Below are 17,603 nucleotides of genomic sequence, written 5' to 3'. Positions count from 1 at the left end.
TTCTTCTATATTTGAAGCTAATGGTCAACCTTTGATCGTTTTTCTCCTTATTGCACACAATGCTGAACTTTATTGCAGTGAGAAATAGTTTATTTTTAAATGATAGTGAAAGACATTTCACACATAGTAAGTGCTATGCATTGAGGCATTTACTGTATTTACTATTTAACTTGTGTTGGTAGCATACTGTTGGAAATTTACATCTTAACAAAACTGATATTTGTCTGGTCTCATTCTCATTGACTATACAGATGCTTTCATTCTACCAGAAGCAATAAAAAATCAGGCTATTTTAAGACAATTATTGAAAATATGTCTGTGGTTTTGGAGTGGCTTCTGGTAGTTCCCTCTTACTTATGCCAGTTTTATAACAATTTAAGATCTCAGTGGTGAAATTGAATTAAATTCTGCAGTCTGATTTCCTATATTCTCAATATGTTATCTTCATATCTGTATTCCTAGTTTGCCCTAAGCAAGCACCTGAAGAAATGTCTTCCATCCAGGACTCAAGCCTTACAAATGCACCAATGCAAAGCAAGCTAGTGTCTTCCTTCCAACAGCACACCAAAAAGGCACTTAAACAGGTAAGCTAATATTGAATGGTAAATATAAACTACCGTTACTATGCTTAGGGAGAAAGAGGTAGTTAGATTTTGAAATACTAAGTCTAAACATACTGCCAGCTTGTTCTTCCGGTGCTATCATTATTCTAGCCAAGAAGTTGGATTTTTTTTTTACTTTTAGCATGAAAAATGCCAGATTCAACAAATGTAGACATCTTTTTCAGAATCACAAATACAGAGAGGGTGGTCTTTCTAGGTCCCCATCTGGCATCTCCATAGGTTTCTGAGGAATCAAGAAGCATGACCTGGGCATGTCCCTGGAACATGCTAAGGATGACCTTTCTATTCCTTCAGTGGGTCAGTAAAAAATGTCAGCCTCCTTATCATGTACAGGTCTTGCAGCACTCTAAAATATGAGTAAAATTGAACCACCTGGCTTGCTTATTCCTGCCTAGCATTGTTATGCTGAAGGGGCTCTTGACCTGCTTATGTCTTGAAACTAATTCAACACCAACTGTACCGTTTCACAGCAGAAATCCTCTTTAGCCTGTGAACTCTTATAATCAAATTGTAAATAATAGGTTATATGTTCATTTTTTTAAAATTCATTCTCCTTGAGGGGACCTATGATGAGCTAGGACAGCAGATAACCAAAGACATTCAAGGGGGAACTAGCTGCCACTAACTCTTTTAGCTGTCACTTCTAATAATCAGAACTTTTGAATAGTCCAGTTCTGTCTTTCCTTGGTACAATTTTAATGTTAGGAAAGCAGTGGTTTAAATTGTTACAAATAATGCTCGAAGAAGAAATGAAGTCATTTGCTAATCCGTCATAGGTACAAAGGGGCCAGACGAAAGGATTGTGTTGTATAAAGGTCACTTTATTAATGTAAGTGTAACTAACTATATTAAATCTTTATTTATTTATTTATTTTATATACTGCTCTTCTCCCCCAGGAGGACCTTTGTACCTTCTGAGGTACAAAAGGGAGAGCAAATTGATGCAAGCAGTTTGGTCTCTCCCAAATTTCCTTAGCTTCCCCTGGCAAACATCTGAGCTGCAAGGACAATCCAATATCTTTGTTGTCCCGAAAACTGGTTCACTGATGGAAGACAAATCTGGAGAATCTATATCCTAAGTCCCAAGATTTAAAATGAGAATGTAGTTGCCAGGCTAACTCTAAAAGTAGTGTCCTTTCCTATCCCAAAGGTCCAGTGATTGAAGAGACAGGTCCAGAGCCTTTCCTTTCACTAAATAAGTGCCAAAGGTGTTCACAAAAATCTTATTTTTATCTCCCCACTAACTGCAATAGAGAAGGGTCAAGGATCTGCTTTGCCCATTTACCTTACCTGGCTGTTAAAAGAGTCTTGTTGCACATCCCCCAGGAATACATATTGTTTTCCTTTGAAAGATTAATGCCATCAGCTCTATAGATCTTTGAGAGGGTGGTTTAAGAGGGCCCCAACTCTTCAGGTAAAGTTGGGGCCCTGCTTATCTCAATGATCACATCTCCCCCTACGAACCAGTGTGGGCCTTAAGATCTGCCGGGGAGGCCCTCCTCTCATTCCCACCACCGTCACAAGCACGGTTGGTGGGGACGAGGGGGAGGGCCATCTCGGTGGATGCTCCCTGGCTCTGGAGCATCCTTCCACAAGGAATTGAAAACTTGGTGGTTCCTACAGATCTTTGAACTGGATTAGTCCTTGGCCCTCCCTTTTGACGCAGCTCAGTACTTTATCCGCTTCCTGGCCCCAAGCCCTCCTGTTGCATAAGACTTGAATAGCACCTTATAACTGGCCATTCCAACTTTGAACTCTTGGTCTCCATAACTGGCCCGTAAATGGAATATTTTTACTAGTTTTAATTTTTCATTGTTGGATCATGTGTGGTGTATTTATATTAATTACTTGTATTATTTTTAAATTGTTGTATGGTTCTGTTTTTATTATGTGTATTGTATTGTATTGTATTGTATTGTATTTATCATGTTGGAAACCACCCTGAGTCCCCTGAGGAGATAGGGCAGTATATAAATAAAGATTATTATTATTATTATTATTATTATTATTATTATTATTATTATTTTCTTATCTTCCCTGTTTACCCATTTCTGGACCCTATCAAGGCATCATGGATCTCCATCACTCTGCTAGGACTGGCAGAACAAGATGGCAGACCAAAATAGGGTTACCCCAGGCAATCCATCCTGTATCCAATGGAGATTAATGTACTGTTTGAATTATCAGAACTTTCCCCTTCATTAAACCAAAGTTCTTACCTCCAATATGAATAACCAAAATGTGGGACGGGGGCCCATTGGTATTTTCAAGCAACATAGTAAGCAAACCTTTCCAGTGGAGGCCCTGTTTCTTAAGCAACTTGACTGTGGCATGTGATCAAAAGTGGCAGTACTGCACCCATTGTGCTGTCCTGTGCCTATAGATCAGAATATGGCACTTTTCCAGACATCATCATCATCATCATCATCATCATCATCATTTATTTATATCCCACCCTATCTCCCTGTGGGGACTCAGGGTGATTTACAACAAGCAGCAGCAAACATTCAGTGCCTTAATGTGCTAACTAAACCAAAACAACCAAAGCCACACAAATCAAAAAACATATCCAACATTCACATCAAAGTGATAGCAACTTTAGAACAACACCTCCTAGTCCTATCCCAGAGAGATGACCCAGAAGGATACCATGGTTGATGGTATTGAACACCACTGAGAGGTCCAAGAGAACCAACAGGGACACTCCCCCTGTCTAACTCCCTTCGTAGATCATCTACCAAGGCGATCAGTGTCATCTCTGTTCTGTGGCCAGGCATAAAACCAGATTGAAATGGATCCAAATAATCAGTTTCATCCAAGAAACTTTGGAGCTGAGAGGCCACCACCATCTCCAGAACCTTGACCAAAAAGGGGAGATTTGAAATTGGATGGTAGTTGACCAATTGAGTGGGATCCAATGTCAGTTTATTTAATACAGGTTTTACTGCAGCCTCTTTAAGATTAATTGGCATTAAGCCTTATGCCAAAGAGGTGTTCACTAGCACATTTGCCCATTCTGCCAGTCCCTCTGTGGCTTGTTTAATCATCAAGGACAGGCAAGAGTCCAGGTAATAGATGGTCACCTTCATTTCTCCTAAGATCTTGTCCACTTCCATAAGCAATAATCTGCAAAGAAAAAAAATAGCATTAGTGGTAGAACCAACACTATCCATATTTTGACAAGACAATAAACTTATTATAATTAGATGAATTCCAGCAGTCGATTATCTAAATACAGTAGAGTCTCACTTATCCAACATAAACGGGCCGGCAGAATGTTGGATAAGCGAATATGTTTGGATAATAAGGAGAGATTAAGGAAAAGCCTATTAAACTTCAAATTAGGTTATGATTTTACAAATTAAGCACCAAGACATCATGTTATACAACAAATTTGACAGAAAAAGTAGTAATGCTATGTAGTAATTACTGTATTTAAGAATTTAGCACCAAAATATCATGATGTATTGAAAACATTGACTACAAAAACGCGTTGGATAATCCAGAACGTTGGATAAGTGAGTGTTGGATAAGTGAGACTCTACTGTAATACTATTGTCAAAGTCCATTGCCATTGCTGCAGAAGCTGTCTTCATCTAGAAAGAGTGAGTTCCATACTGAACACTTCAATGTTCAATCTTTATTACAGTTCAAAGACCCTATTTGCACAACAGATTCATAAGTGAGTGAGATTCTAGATATGTACGAACATGGGTAAAAACATTGGAAATAGATACAGGGCAAGTTTCAACCTGTGTCTAATACAGCAAGTTGTCCTATCCTGGCTACGTCAGAGAGAAATTTGGCAATCGCCAAGGTTACCTGGGAGAAATTGTCACCTAGTAAAAACTTTACTTGGACTTGGGCTGGTCTGCTGGGAAGATTTCTCAGTAGTGGGTTAATATATGTTATCGTGTCTGTTTGTAAAAACTACACAACAAGAAGATGTGATACATACACTCAACATCCTGGTTATTACAAGGGCAAAGTCTTGCATTGTATGGGACTTCCACAAATCTGCCTCAAAGCAGTTCGAATGGGAACATGATGCACCTTGCCTTGGAGAATATGCAGCAAAAGTTGGTCATAGTCAAGCTCTTAAAATAATTTGCTTCATGAAAAGGCCCAGCATAATGTATACTCAAGGCACTTGGGGAACAAGAAACATACAAGTGGGAACGCAGCTCACAGAAGGCAATGTCTCACAGTCTTTGCTTGATAGATTTAAGTGCCATGTCATAACCCAGATGAGATAAGAGGGAGGAAGAGAGGGCCAATAGGAGAGGCTTTTTTAGAGTCAAGCTTGAACCAGTTGCTAGTGTAATTATCCTGGGCTAGATGGTAAATCAGACCTGAACCCAGTCTGAAAACAGTGACCTTAATGCAGTATTTTAGGGCCCATCACCAAGCTCTCTAGGGCCCTCAAGAACTGTGATTGAATCCCTAACACTTTTCAGACATGGCATAGCCAACGTTATGCTTGCCCTCTGTCCTCTTTCTGGGATTTTCTCATTCCTTTACCAGGTGCAAGTTTTGGGCTATTATTGCGAAAGCATTGGCTATGCCATGTCTGAAAAGTGTATTCAATATATAAAATCTTTAGCTGCATCACTGTATTCATTATTATGAGATCCCCCTGGTTGGGCCCAGTAAACACATTTTCTTCCCCACAGTATTATGTGTTGTGGAGGTCCAAAACTAGAATTGTGTAAGTGTCTAGATGTGATAACAGCAGGACAAAATTAGAAAAATCAGCCAAAAAGAAAATCCATACATTTTAATTGCAGATACATTATTAACATAAAAATTCAAGGAAGGAGAAGACTTGTGTGTACAATGTGTCCATATAGTAAGGCAATCAATGAAAAGTTCCATTTTAAAATGATTATGTCTGAAATAATGATTATTACAGATCTCAGGAAAGGGTCTGTGTTCTTATACACATCATAGTGAACATTAAGTTGATCTGTTTTGGCCTTAGGAGATTCCCTCATTCCCCTCTATTTTCCTCTTAAGCTGCAGGTATTCATTTCTACCAGATGCAGGCAGCTGGATTTGATTTAATACAAAACTGTAAATCCTATCTGATAGGTGAATGAACTTTAAGCAGTAATTTTTGTTCAGAAAATTGCTGTTGGGAGCTAGTTCTTCTACTGTATATCCAGTCTTTAGACTTTATATTGCTTTTATGGACTTATAATGTGCTTCCATTCCACTACAAATAGCCTACAGTGCCTCTGAATACACAGAGATGTTAAGCAATAGTATGTGACACTCACCACCTGATATTAACTTACAGGATCTGTTTGCAATAACAGAAGCTGAACCTTTAACATGTTCTGGGAATAAACTGCTTACATTGTACAGTGCCAGAAGCAACATGGTCATGGCTATATTTTTATTTTGTCTTTAGTATACTGATTCCTTGCGATATACTATATTTCAAAGAATTAAGAAGTCAATTCCAACAAAGACAATGATTGCAGCTATTCACAAAATTTATATTTTAGTATACTTAAATAAAGTAGTATTGAAGAGGAGACAGTAATGGAAGGCAAGATGATTCAGATTTTACCAGTCTTTCCTTGTAATTCCCTTTAATGCTTAGACCATAAGCCATTCACATACTAAACAAAAATGTTGCAACGTATTAGATAAGTAAGATATAAGTTAGTTCCCTTTGAGCTGATCGTAAGTGTCCTTGAAACAATACAAGTAGTATACAATGTACTGGACTTCAGGCCTGTAGCCAGGGTGGGTTTTTAGGGGTTCAACCCCCCCCTCCCGAAATTCACATACTAAACAAACCCTAACCCTCAACCCCCCCCCCCCCCCCCCGCCTCGAAATTTTTTTCTGGCTACAGCCCTGCTGGACTTGGACTATGGTGAAAATTCTTCCTCGCATAGAACCCAGAACGGGGGTGGGGAAGTGGGCAGGGGCACTTGAGCTCCTTTAGATTTGGATAGGGAGGCTGATCCTACCCCAAAATGCTTAGGCAAAACTGGCCCTTCTAGGTACTTATTTAGTTGACCCCCATCAGGAAATTAGTATAACACTAAACTGATCAAGCACAAAAAATTATTAAGAGAACAATGGTAGTTAAGTCCTCCCTGGAATAACAAAGGATGTATTATGTCATTTATCTTGTGCATATGTACTTGAGTGAAAGCTATACTGAACACCTCAAGAGAAGCTCTGTTATATCACCCGTGACCCCTAGATCCCATGGTCACTTACTTTCAGTTCAACTCCCATCAGTTGATAAACTGTTAAACTGGGATTCCCCCTTCCCCCCATGCACCACTTTACACCTGTTTTCGCTTATTCTTCATTTGCCATTTGAAAGCACATTTTGCCAGTTTAGAGATAACCTTCCAAAACAATTTATTGTCATTAGGAAATGTGATAACCTCACTCTTTTTATCTAATTCCATGTTTTGAACCAAGAGATTTCCTATATGTCAGGCTTTGTAGATGCACATGTTTTACCTTTTCTTTGAAAGTAATATATGTTGTCTTCTAATATGTCTTCTCCAAAGTTCTTGCTTTTAAAATAGTATAGTAGAAGAGTGATATATTCATTATTTTATACAAGTGTACCTGCAAGTAGTCAAAATAAATAACAACTTTCATGCCAGATGAACACCATGCACCTTAAAAACAATTCTGCCTCCTTATCCATATATCTCACTGGGCAGCTTTGGGCAAACTATCCTTTCTCAGCCTGATCTCTTTCTTAGGGTAGTTGTGAAATTAAAATTGGGTAGCCTTGCAAATAATTATCCAGAGCCCTTTGGAAGAAAGGATAAATACTATAGATAAATACATAAGTTTCATTTAGTTTAATCAGAAATTATCAAACTAAATGATCCCCTAGCCAATGACCAAGCTGATATAGATAAAGACTGATAAAATGTGGGCTAGAAATGCTATTGTTGGGTGGATTAGTAACTGGTTGATGCAAAGTCAAAAAACTGTTGTATGAACAATGGGAGAGTATATGTTATATGGTCAAAACAAAATAAAAAGATTATGAAAGCAACATAGGAAGGAATTACCTGAAAGAGTTCAAACAATAACTTATTAATTCAAGAAAGAAACTTCTGATGATATACATATAGTTTTAGAAAAAGAAGTTGAAACTGTTCTAAAAGTACTTAGGAGAAATAAATTGCTAGGAACAGATGGCTTACAAAGAGATCTGTTTCAAGCTACATAGACAAAATCCACTCAGATTTAATACAATCTACCAATAAATATGTAAATATAAGCCATGTTCTACAGATTGGAAACAATACATATTCCAGTCCCCTCAAAAGAAGATACAAGGGATTGTAGGAACATTGAACTATTGCATTCATCTCCCATGCAGGCAAAGTACTATTCAAGATTTTGCAACAAAGACTTTTTTTACCACACATGGGGTGAAAAATGCCAGATATCTAAGCTGCTTTCAGAAAAGGTAGAGAGACTAGGTTATTTTTAATTGCTACTGCTTTGTCTGTGCAGCATAGAAAGGATGTATTTTCCAGAGGAGGGAAGGGTTGCACAGCTTCATGGAGCAACCACTGCAGCTATATGTGACAAATGAAGATTCAGAAGAAGGAAACAATTGCAATATAATGGGAAGGGGCTTGTTGCCTCCAAACTGTCTTTCAGTTCAAATAGCCTAGATAGCCTTGGTGACAGTCCCCCTGGGTTGAAAATGCTGTGTTTCAATGCCAAGTTAGTGAATACAAAAACAAGATATATTTGTAATCTAATTGGGTGAGCATGCCCTGGTCTGTATTACAGCATCCTGACTGGATGCGCCTAGTGATGGGAGTTAATCTCCATCAGCTCTGCCCACCAACAACAGACAAGGCTTGAGGTGGAGATGCAGTGGTCTATGCATATTCTATCCCCGTAACCAAGAGCCCTCTCTCATAGGATTTAAGTGTTAAACCTAAAGGTGAATAGCTGAGACAGAACGGTTATTTTGTGTTGTCAAAGGTTTTCATGGCTGGAATCACTGGGCTGCTGTGAGTTTTCCAGGCTGTATGGCCATGTTCCAGAAGCATTCACTCCTGATGTTAGTTGTGGGTGAAACATCAGAAGAGAATGCTTCTGGAACATGGCCATACAGACCAGAAAACTCACAGAAACCAAAATGGGATTTTGTTGGGGTACTGTCCATCCAACCTTTACTGAGCTGGCTGCGATCATCTTGGTGATGAAGTGTCTACAGATAGTAGGACTGCGGAAATTCAACACACATTCTGAGACTGCCCTGTCAGTAGTGGTTCAGGATTTCATGTAATCCATGACAACCATGAGTTTGTCCCAAGTCCTATGATTCAACTGGGCACACCCTGGACCTGGATTTCTGTGCTTGTTTGGATAATGGTTATCTTCACAAGGAGGAACTCTCCGAAAGTTTAAACTGACTGGGGTTCAGAATCTCTGTAGAGGTGGCTGGTGGATCTGTCAATTTGGCAGGTGCTTCTGTTGCTCTGGATGATTTCTGGAATGGCTGAACAGAAAGGCCAGTGCATGCCAATACCCTTGAGTCTCCCATCTTACAGAGAAAAGCTAAAACAGCCCTTTGGGTTTCTAGGGAGTTGGGGTTGATAAAATGAGTGAGACAGAGACTTGAGCCACATTGTTGGAAGGCTCAAAGTGAGTCTGACTAAATGCAGGTCGAAGCCTATTTGAAAGCCTACTCCATGGCAGTGGAGGCAGCAAAGAAGTGATTTTGCTGCCACTATTTAATCTGCAACGAGCCATCCAGCAGAGCTGTTTTAAGTGGTCAGAGATCTATTACACATTGGTACTTAATAGAAAATGCAGACATGACAGCCTGCTGTGAAGACTTTGCACAGCACTTTGCAGAAAAAGTCACTCAGATCTGCTCCAACTTGGATGCCATGATGGATAAAGCTCCAGTGCATGTAATCTGGGCACTTGTTTGTCTAGCATTATTGGACAGTTTTCAGTTTTCAGACTGGCTTATGAAACACCTGTATGGCACAGGCTACTTCTGGAGGTTCACATATGTCAGTTGAAGTAATGTGTGTGACCAGGACACACAGCAGCCAGTGGAGCTAACCAATGTGATTCTGCTTCCAAACTTTTGAGGAATTTTTTGCTTTTACCTTTTGAACTTAAAACAACAGTTTTGGTTCTTAATCTGTTTAGTACAATAGATGGAACTGAGAATGGCAAAGGACCACTTTATTTTTTATCATAGGTGGGCTCTCCTGTTAGCAAGCTGTCAAGAGTAAATATTGTTCAGTTCACTCTTCCCACTTCGACAGAGAATGCACTCTTTGACCTGCTTGCTGAATGTTGGCTGAGTCTGCATGTTAACTAAATGGTCCTTCTCTCATGATCTGCACCACTTGCTTGACAGCATTGGTTTCTGGTGGGGAAATGCTGTTTTGATTCTAAATTTGTTTTACTGTTGAAATAACAAACAGCAGTGCCATTAAAAGCAGCAGGGTGCAATCTGCTTCCTAGTTAGCTTGTTTGCTTTTATGCTGTGGTGGAAGAGAGATAATATTTCCCCACGGGACATTTTTCAATTGACCACATTAACAGCTTAATACTAAAACCATTTTTCAAGAGAGAAAGTCTGTCCTTTTAAAAGAAAAAAAGAAAAAAATCTTGTTGCCTTTCTTGTTGTTGAAGTGAAAGTTGGCATAACTACTTAAACTGCACATCTAAGCTCCTACATGCAGTTATTTTTCCTGCTGTTAGAAAACAACCAATATGTGATTTTAATTGAGATAAGAGGAATACAGAGCTGTGAACATATGAACATGCTTTCTGATGTAAGAACAAAAAAAATGCAGCTTAAACCTTTAGATGTCTGTATGTGTGTGTGCCTCTGTGCCTTGAAGTCACCTGTTGACTGCTAGAAATATTGTTTTGTGAACACTGTGATAATATGTCAAGAAAATCAATCCATTAAATCAGTGTTACTCAAAGGGAATGTCATGGACTGCTGCTGGCCTATAAGTCTTTGGTTGCCATTCCATGGAGGATTTCCAGGAAAGAAAAGATCTAGATGTAGCAAATGATGCAAATATGGTACCGTTCCCTGGCACACTGGAAAAAGACATTGATAATCCCCCATGTGAAACAGTATGAGGTGCACTGCATTAAACAACACAGTACAATAGTGTTAAAGAGAAGACTGAAAGGGTAGAATTGTGAAGTTGCCATTTCAACCTTCCAGTGGTGGAGTGGTGTGCCACCAACCTTATCATACTAGAGCTTAAAGAATAGGCAAAGAGTATGCATCCCACTAGAAATCCTGTGGCTGCCTCCTGCAGAATTCTAAGGCTTTTAGTTTAAGGGAGAGGCCTTTAAAATGCTCAGCCAGAGAGGTCCTGGGTCTCACTGAACTCCAAACCCCAGAGTTCTGCAGGAGGTAGCCACAGGATTTCAAGTGGGATGTATACTTTTTACCTACTCTAGTATGATAATAGTCCAAACAGAAAATTATACAGTAAAATGCAGAATTAATGGGAAGTATATCCAGTGGGCCCTTGGAAACCACAGTAGTTTGGTTCCAGGAAACACACACCTGCACCGGAATACATGGGTGCTCAAGTTCCATTATACAGAATGGTAGAGCAAAATAGCAAAATCAATGTTTGCTTTGGGGATATTTTTTGGAATGTTTTTAAGCTATAGATGCTTGAATCTGTGGATACCAAATCTATGGATATAGAAACCATCTGTACTAAACAGTTATTTCCAGGACATTTAAATGACAACAGCTCGAAATGGTGCAATAAGCATTTTTATCACAACATTCCACATTCTTATTCTGCAGTTATATAATGAACAGTTCAGCTCTTCGAATCCCAGAAATATTAAGTCTATGGCATGGTAACCATATTTGGTATGCTCTTATTTTCTATCATGAATGTGCAGTCATAAACCATGAACTACACCTGAACATTGTGGGTCCTCTCCATGCAATGATGTCTCCATTTTTGACAACGGCAATGCTGACATGAGGTAGAAAAAAATGCTCAAGATATGGAAAAGAGAGTCTCTTACTTGTTTGAGGAAGGCAATATGTTGTTGTTGTTATGTATACCCTGCTTAATCTCTTCTGAAGGAGACACAAAATGGCTTACAGTTAAAAGTATGACAACATAGTGTAAAATATACAAGTATGCAAACATTAAAATAAAATTAAACATAACAGGATTAAAAGTCACAGTTAAAATATATTAAAACATATTCAAAGCTAAAGATCACATTACTTAAAAAATCAGTCTCTAGCATCTCCAAGTAGAGTAGTACTTGCAAACCAAAGGAAGCTGCTCGCATCAGTCATTTCTCACCCCTTTGAGCTGAATATCCTTTTTCTGTTGAAACCAAAAGTTGCCACAAAGTAACTTAGTGTTATGGGAGGGAGCAGTCGTATGTGGGTACAGCCAGGGGCGGTTCAACCGCGAGGCAAATTAGGCAGTTGCCTGTGGCGCCATCCTCTAGGGGCACAGTTGAGGCGCTCCTACTTGCGTGCACATGTGTGCAAGTGTGTGCATGCACCCCTGCCTTCTCCTCCCAGGGTTGTTCCGGCCTGGGCCTGCCTTCGGGCCTTTGGCCTGGGCCCACCTTCGGTTCTTTGGGCCTGGGCCCACCTTCAGCCATGGGCCCGCCTTTGGCAGTGGGCCCGCCTTCGGGGCTTGTGGCCGCCTTCGGTCTGTGGCCACCTTCGGGGCCAGGCCTGCCTCTGGGGCCAGGCCCGCCTTAACCCTCGCCTATGGGAGGCATCCTCAGAGGTTGTGAGGTGTGTTGGAAGCTAGGTAAGTGGGGTTTATATATCTGTGGAAAGTCCAGGGTGGGAGAAAGAGCTCTTGTCTGTTTGAGGCTAGTGTGAATGTTGCAATTGGCCAGCTTGATTAGCATTTAATGGCCTTGCAGATTCAAAGCCAGGCTGCTTCCTCCCCGGGGCATCCTTGGTTGGGAGGTATTAGCTGGCCCTGATTTTTTCTTGTCTGGGTTTCCCTGTTTTCAGAGTGTTTTTCTTTATTTACTGTCCTGATTTTAGAGTTTTTTTTAATACCAGGAGCCAGATTCCCTTTCAGTGGCCTTTTAATTATCTGCCTTGATATTCTGGGTTATATGGTGTAATGATGCTGAGGGTGACAGGGAATGGAATCTCTTTAGAATCCCACCGCTGCCACCAAATTGTACAGAACTGAGGGTGACAGGGAATGGAATCCCTTTAGAATCCCACCGCTGCCACCAAATTGTAAAGATGCTGAGGTGACAGGGAATGGAATCCCTTTTGAATCCCACCGCTTGTCACCAATATGTGCAGAGGTGAGGTGTCTGACAGGAATGTGTGACAGAGATAGAATCCCTCTGATCCTACACACACACACAGATACCACCAATTAATAAAGATGTTTTATGAGAGATGATGTTAATTAATTATTTGTTTGACTATCTTCTTCGCTGCCACCAATGGAGGAGACGTCAGGCAGATGGCACTGGTTCTTTTAAGCTGTCTCTATTTGTTTTACTTCAGATGTTGTTGTTACTTAACTTAATATAAGAGTATGACAGAGGCTTGGTTAGAATAAAATCAAAACAAGTTTATTGCAGGTACAGAGCTTGATGGTTTCATATAACTTGTTAAAGGCACTTCGCTTAATGGTTACAAACGGATATGAGGTGGTCAAACTTTCAAAATATTCCTTTCTCTGGATTACACTAAACCCTGATCCTCCTGGATCCCCTGGGATTAACTTTCCCTAATCCACAGGCTCTATAAATGACCCTAGACAAGTCACCTAACTTGCCTAGTCTGGTCCAACTTAGATCTGACTCAAATCCTTCTATTTGAGCCAACCTGATTCTCCTCACAAGAATCAGATCCTCCACTGTGACTAGAAAATCACAGACTGCCTAAAATAATTCTCTTTATTTTAGACCTGACTCAAACTCTTTTGAGTCACCCTGATCCTCTACACCAGAATCAGTTCCTTCACTGTGAATGGAAATCACAGACTGCCTGACTGCTGGGTTTTAAAACATTCCCCCTTTCCAAACGGCGGTTGGCTCCGCCCCTGTTACTATGGTAACCCGCCTTAAGATGGCTACCTTCCCCCATACATCATCCACTCTAATACTCACCATTTTAAACTTAGCCAAACCTAACTGTTTAAACAAATCAAATAAGCATGTCATCATTAAACAAAATAAAATCATACACTTCTTTACATATGGCTGTGTGGAAGGACCCTCAGGGCTCTTCCACACAGCTATATAACCCAGAATATCAAAGCAGAATAACCCACAATATCTGCTTTGAACTGGGTTATCTGAGTCCACACTGCCCTATATCCCAGTTGAATGTTTGGTGCTAAATTTGCAAATATAGTAATTCCTACATAACATTACCATGTATTGAACTGTTTTTTCTGTTGATTTGTTGTAAAACATGATGTTTTGGTGCTTAATTTGTAAAATCATAATGTAATTTGATGTTTAATAGAGTTTTCCTTAATCCCTTCTTATTATCCAACATTTTTGCTTATCCAATGCTTCTGTTTTTCAGTGATTGGTTGGAGGGGGGCAAAATTCTGTTCGCTTACACTTGAAAATTATTTAGGGCCGGCCCTGGGTACAGCCCTTGTCTTAATTGAGAATTGTGTTCATTTGAAACTTCCAAAATTTGGTCATCCATCTTTGCTTTCTTTCTATATAAAATAAGGTGGTTCATGGCATGCCAGGAGGTCAGGTTTGGAGGATGCAGTAGCAGCTTTAGTGAGCTAAGTATCACTGCAAAGTGGCTGTACTATTCCCAGCTGTAGTGAAGACAATACTGACTAAGATGGATGAATGGTCTGACTTGCTCTAAGGCAATCTGCAGTATCACTAGGTTCCTGAACCAGAACATTAATATGAACTAAGAGAAGTAGCATCAACTAAAAAAGTACTGGTTGAGTAAGAATATAATTGTTCCTGTTTATAAACAAATGATCAAAGACTGTTCATCTGAATACAGATAGAAATTATAAACGGAACCCATTTGCTCTGAAGTGCCATCAATGTTGTCCTTCTCGGCTTGAGTTATGTGTCCCAAATGTGCTGTCATTTTGGATAGAAAATATCAACTTGTGAATCTCCTTCAGTTTATTACAGTATAAACAAATTCATTATATTACTTGGGATGTGGGTTTTTGTATTAAAGTGAGTTTTATGAAATGCATACTAAAGGATACAGTCATTTTATGGGTTAGGATGTCTTATTATTCTGTGTTACACAAAATGGTTTTAGACTTGCAGATATTGCCAGCTTATTTGGTTAGCACTTTGATTCTTTGCCGCATGAAACATGTTGTAGGAAAATTTTAAAGAAGGAATGGGAATAAATTATTTTCAGACTTGAATTAATGTTGTTAGTGAAGATCTTAGATGTGAACTTGTTGATGATAATGATACACCAAACACTAGCTTTAATTTGCGGTATATAAGAATGATATAGCCTCAGACTTTTGTGGAGCCAAATTTCCATTCGTGTTAGTAATGTACATGGGGTTTTTGGGGAGGTGGGGTTGAGGGTTTAACTGTGACATTTTTCTGCTAGATCTTTCAGCATCACATTTATACGCTATGTGGTCCTGGTAGTTTTATGATAAATATAAGCTGTTATTGCATGACATACCGTAATTACGGTAGATGTTAAACAGATTTAGGTGTTTCTGTGCCTGTATGCTAAATGATCTGTATTTTCAATTATGCATATGTCACTGGTTGATACAGTACATACATACCATGTAAAGCAGGAAGATTATTATGTTTTTCAAATACAGATGTTGTGGGTAGTAGTATTCCTTAGCAAATATAACATTTGATATTTCATAATGTGTGGCTTAAAATGGAAAATACCTTCTAAGTCCAAGATAATATCATTCTTATTTGAGTTTTTAATGAAGACCTGGAGTAGATGAGTGAAGAAGCATCTCAAGACTAGTATTGATTATGAATATGATCTGTAATGGATAACATAATTATTCCTGTTAGTTCAGACTTTGGAAAGTTACTTCTCAGAATTTCAGGGCATACAGAAGACATCTATTGAGCAGTATTAGGTTCATGCCATGGGATCCAAGCACTGCTCAGTTATGGATGGCTATAGTATGTCATTACATTCAATCATCTTTTAAAAATGTCTTTTTGTCTTATGATGATTTAAGATAGCCGGAATTTTGTTGGGAACTTATCTTCATAAGTGGACTTACATCTTTGAAGATTACAATTGGATAGTTCCACAATGTCTGCATCCAGTAATGAGCTGCTAGTATATCGCTACATAGGAAACCCAGCAATTTGACTGATGCCCATCACTTCCATTGTGGTAGAGAGAGCCAATGCACATCAGTAGAGGCCAGCGTGCATCAGGACATTCCGCTTGATGTCACAGTATGCGTCTTTATAATTCACAACAGAATGTCTTAGTGTCTCTGCCTAAATAGCTAAGTGTACATACAATTTTGTAACATAGACCATGAAATAGGATGTTGGATAAAAATGGCACATTTCTAGTCATAGAAAAAATACAGTTTGATGAACATGTGGAATATTGATAGCACTTGGATAATGACTGTGGATGTCATGATGCAAAACCTAAGGGGATGAGGAGCCCTGGGTGGTGCAATGGGTTAAACCCTTGTTCTGGCAGGACTGCTGACTTGAAGGTTGGGTTGCTGACCTGAAGGTTGCTGGTTCGAATCTGGGGAAAGCGCAGATGAGCTCCCTTTGTCAGCTGCAGCTCCCCATGGGGGGACATGAGAGAAGCCTCCTACAAGGATGGTAAAATATCAAAAACATCTGGGTGTCCCCTGGGCAATGTCCTTGTAGATGGCCAATTCTCTCACACCAGAAGCGACTTGCAGTTTCTCAAGCTGCTCCTGACACACACACACACACACACACACACACACACACACACAAAACCTAAGGGGATGTGGTAATGGCTGAGTCATAACCATGTGAGATGGATTGCAACAGCGTTGCATCAGCCAGTATTCCTTACTGATGACCTATCAGCAGGTGGCTACATAAGGGGGATGAAAGGTTCCATCTTTCTCCTGTGTGACCCATCATAAGTATCTGCCTATTTTGTATGTGACTATTTGAGAATCTGATTGTTTGCAAGGACAAGACTGAAGGTGTATCTGCGTATCATGATTGTACATTTGTATATATTGCAATGGTGACTATTAAAGCCTTCTGGTATTTTGGATGAAAACCTAAAATCCATGAGTTTACTAAACAGTGTATAGATAAGGTCAGATGCTTGCAGCTGGACTCTGCTGATAGATGGGCTGGTTTTGCTGTGAAAAAACTCTGCTGTGTTTTGCTTGCTTCTGGAACACATGCTATCCAGAGTGTAGCAGTTCATGAAGGCCGTGATTTGGAAACTAATACATCATTTCATGAACCCATCCTGTGACAGAGGATTCTAGACACTACTTTTTCTCCCCCCCCCCCCCAGTATCAATATCCCAGCTGATATCCATAAAAACCAAATGGCCACCAGTTTTACTGGCATTGACTACACTCATAGATTGGAATTTTTCAGAAATGTTTAAGCTATGGGTAGTTGTGTTTTCTCCAGTTTGGGAAATGTGGGGGTGGAGGTGGGAGTTAGAAATTGGCAAATAATGGAATACCAGCAATATTAAGCATTTCATATTAAACTTAAATTTATTTTACTGCTCTGGTAACATGAAATGCTTTATGGATAAATAGATAACTACACAATTTGTAATATGTGGAATATATTGCACTATGTGGACTGAACCAGACAGTATGGATTCAAACATGAACATATTAAACACATAACACAAATTAAAAGAACATATAAGAGCACCCGCTGTTACCCAGCTTCTGCCAACCTAGCAGTTTGAAAACATGCAAATGTGAGTAGATCAATAGGTACCGCTCCGGCGGGAAGGTAATGG

At 39.5% G+C, this 17,603-nt stretch overlaps 1 protein-coding gene and 1 long non-coding RNA gene across 8 annotated transcripts in view; one reads left to right on the top strand and one right to left on the bottom strand.

Annotated features, from left to right (window-relative positions):
• asxl3 (ASXL transcriptional regulator 3) overlaps window positions 1–17,603 on the top strand; it is a 153,386-nt gene that overhangs the window by 92,070 nt on the left and 43,713 nt on the right. For 4 of the 5 annotated variants that reach the window (XM_062980398.1, XM_062980396.1, XM_062980397.1 and 1 more), the window contains one exon: window positions 463–584. In XM_062980398.1, the coding sequence (XP_062836468.1) occupies window positions 463–584 (122 nt within the window). Of the gene's footprint in view, window positions 1–462; window positions 585–17,603 lie in introns of those variants that run through there. The other variant, XM_008114901.3, reaches the window with a different exon arrangement.
• On the bottom strand, window positions 3,532–16,014 carry LOC134298880 (uncharacterized). Of its 3 annotated transcripts, XR_010005995.1 has the most exons (5): window positions 15,879–16,014; window positions 15,526–15,629; window positions 11,677–11,731; window positions 7,114–7,224; window positions 3,532–3,749 (listed from the first exon to the last, which is right to left on the bottom strand). It is a non-coding gene; the product is annotated as an uncharacterized LOC134298880 (long non-coding RNA). The 3 variants fall into 3 exon arrangements; XR_010005996.1 differs by lacking the exon at window positions 7,114–7,224; XR_010005997.1 differs by lacking the exon at window positions 15,526–15,629 and having other exon boundaries at window positions 15,879–16,009.

This window comes from Anolis carolinensis, chromosome 4 (genome assembly GCF_035594765.1).
Source record: "Anolis carolinensis isolate JA03-04 chromosome 4, rAnoCar3.1.pri, whole genome shotgun sequence".
NCBI lineage: Eukaryota > Metazoa > Chordata > Lepidosauria > Squamata > Dactyloidae > Anolis > Anolis carolinensis.
The sequence above is the reverse complement of the archived record's forward strand: the minus strand, read 5'-3'. Positions and strand labels throughout refer to the sequence as shown.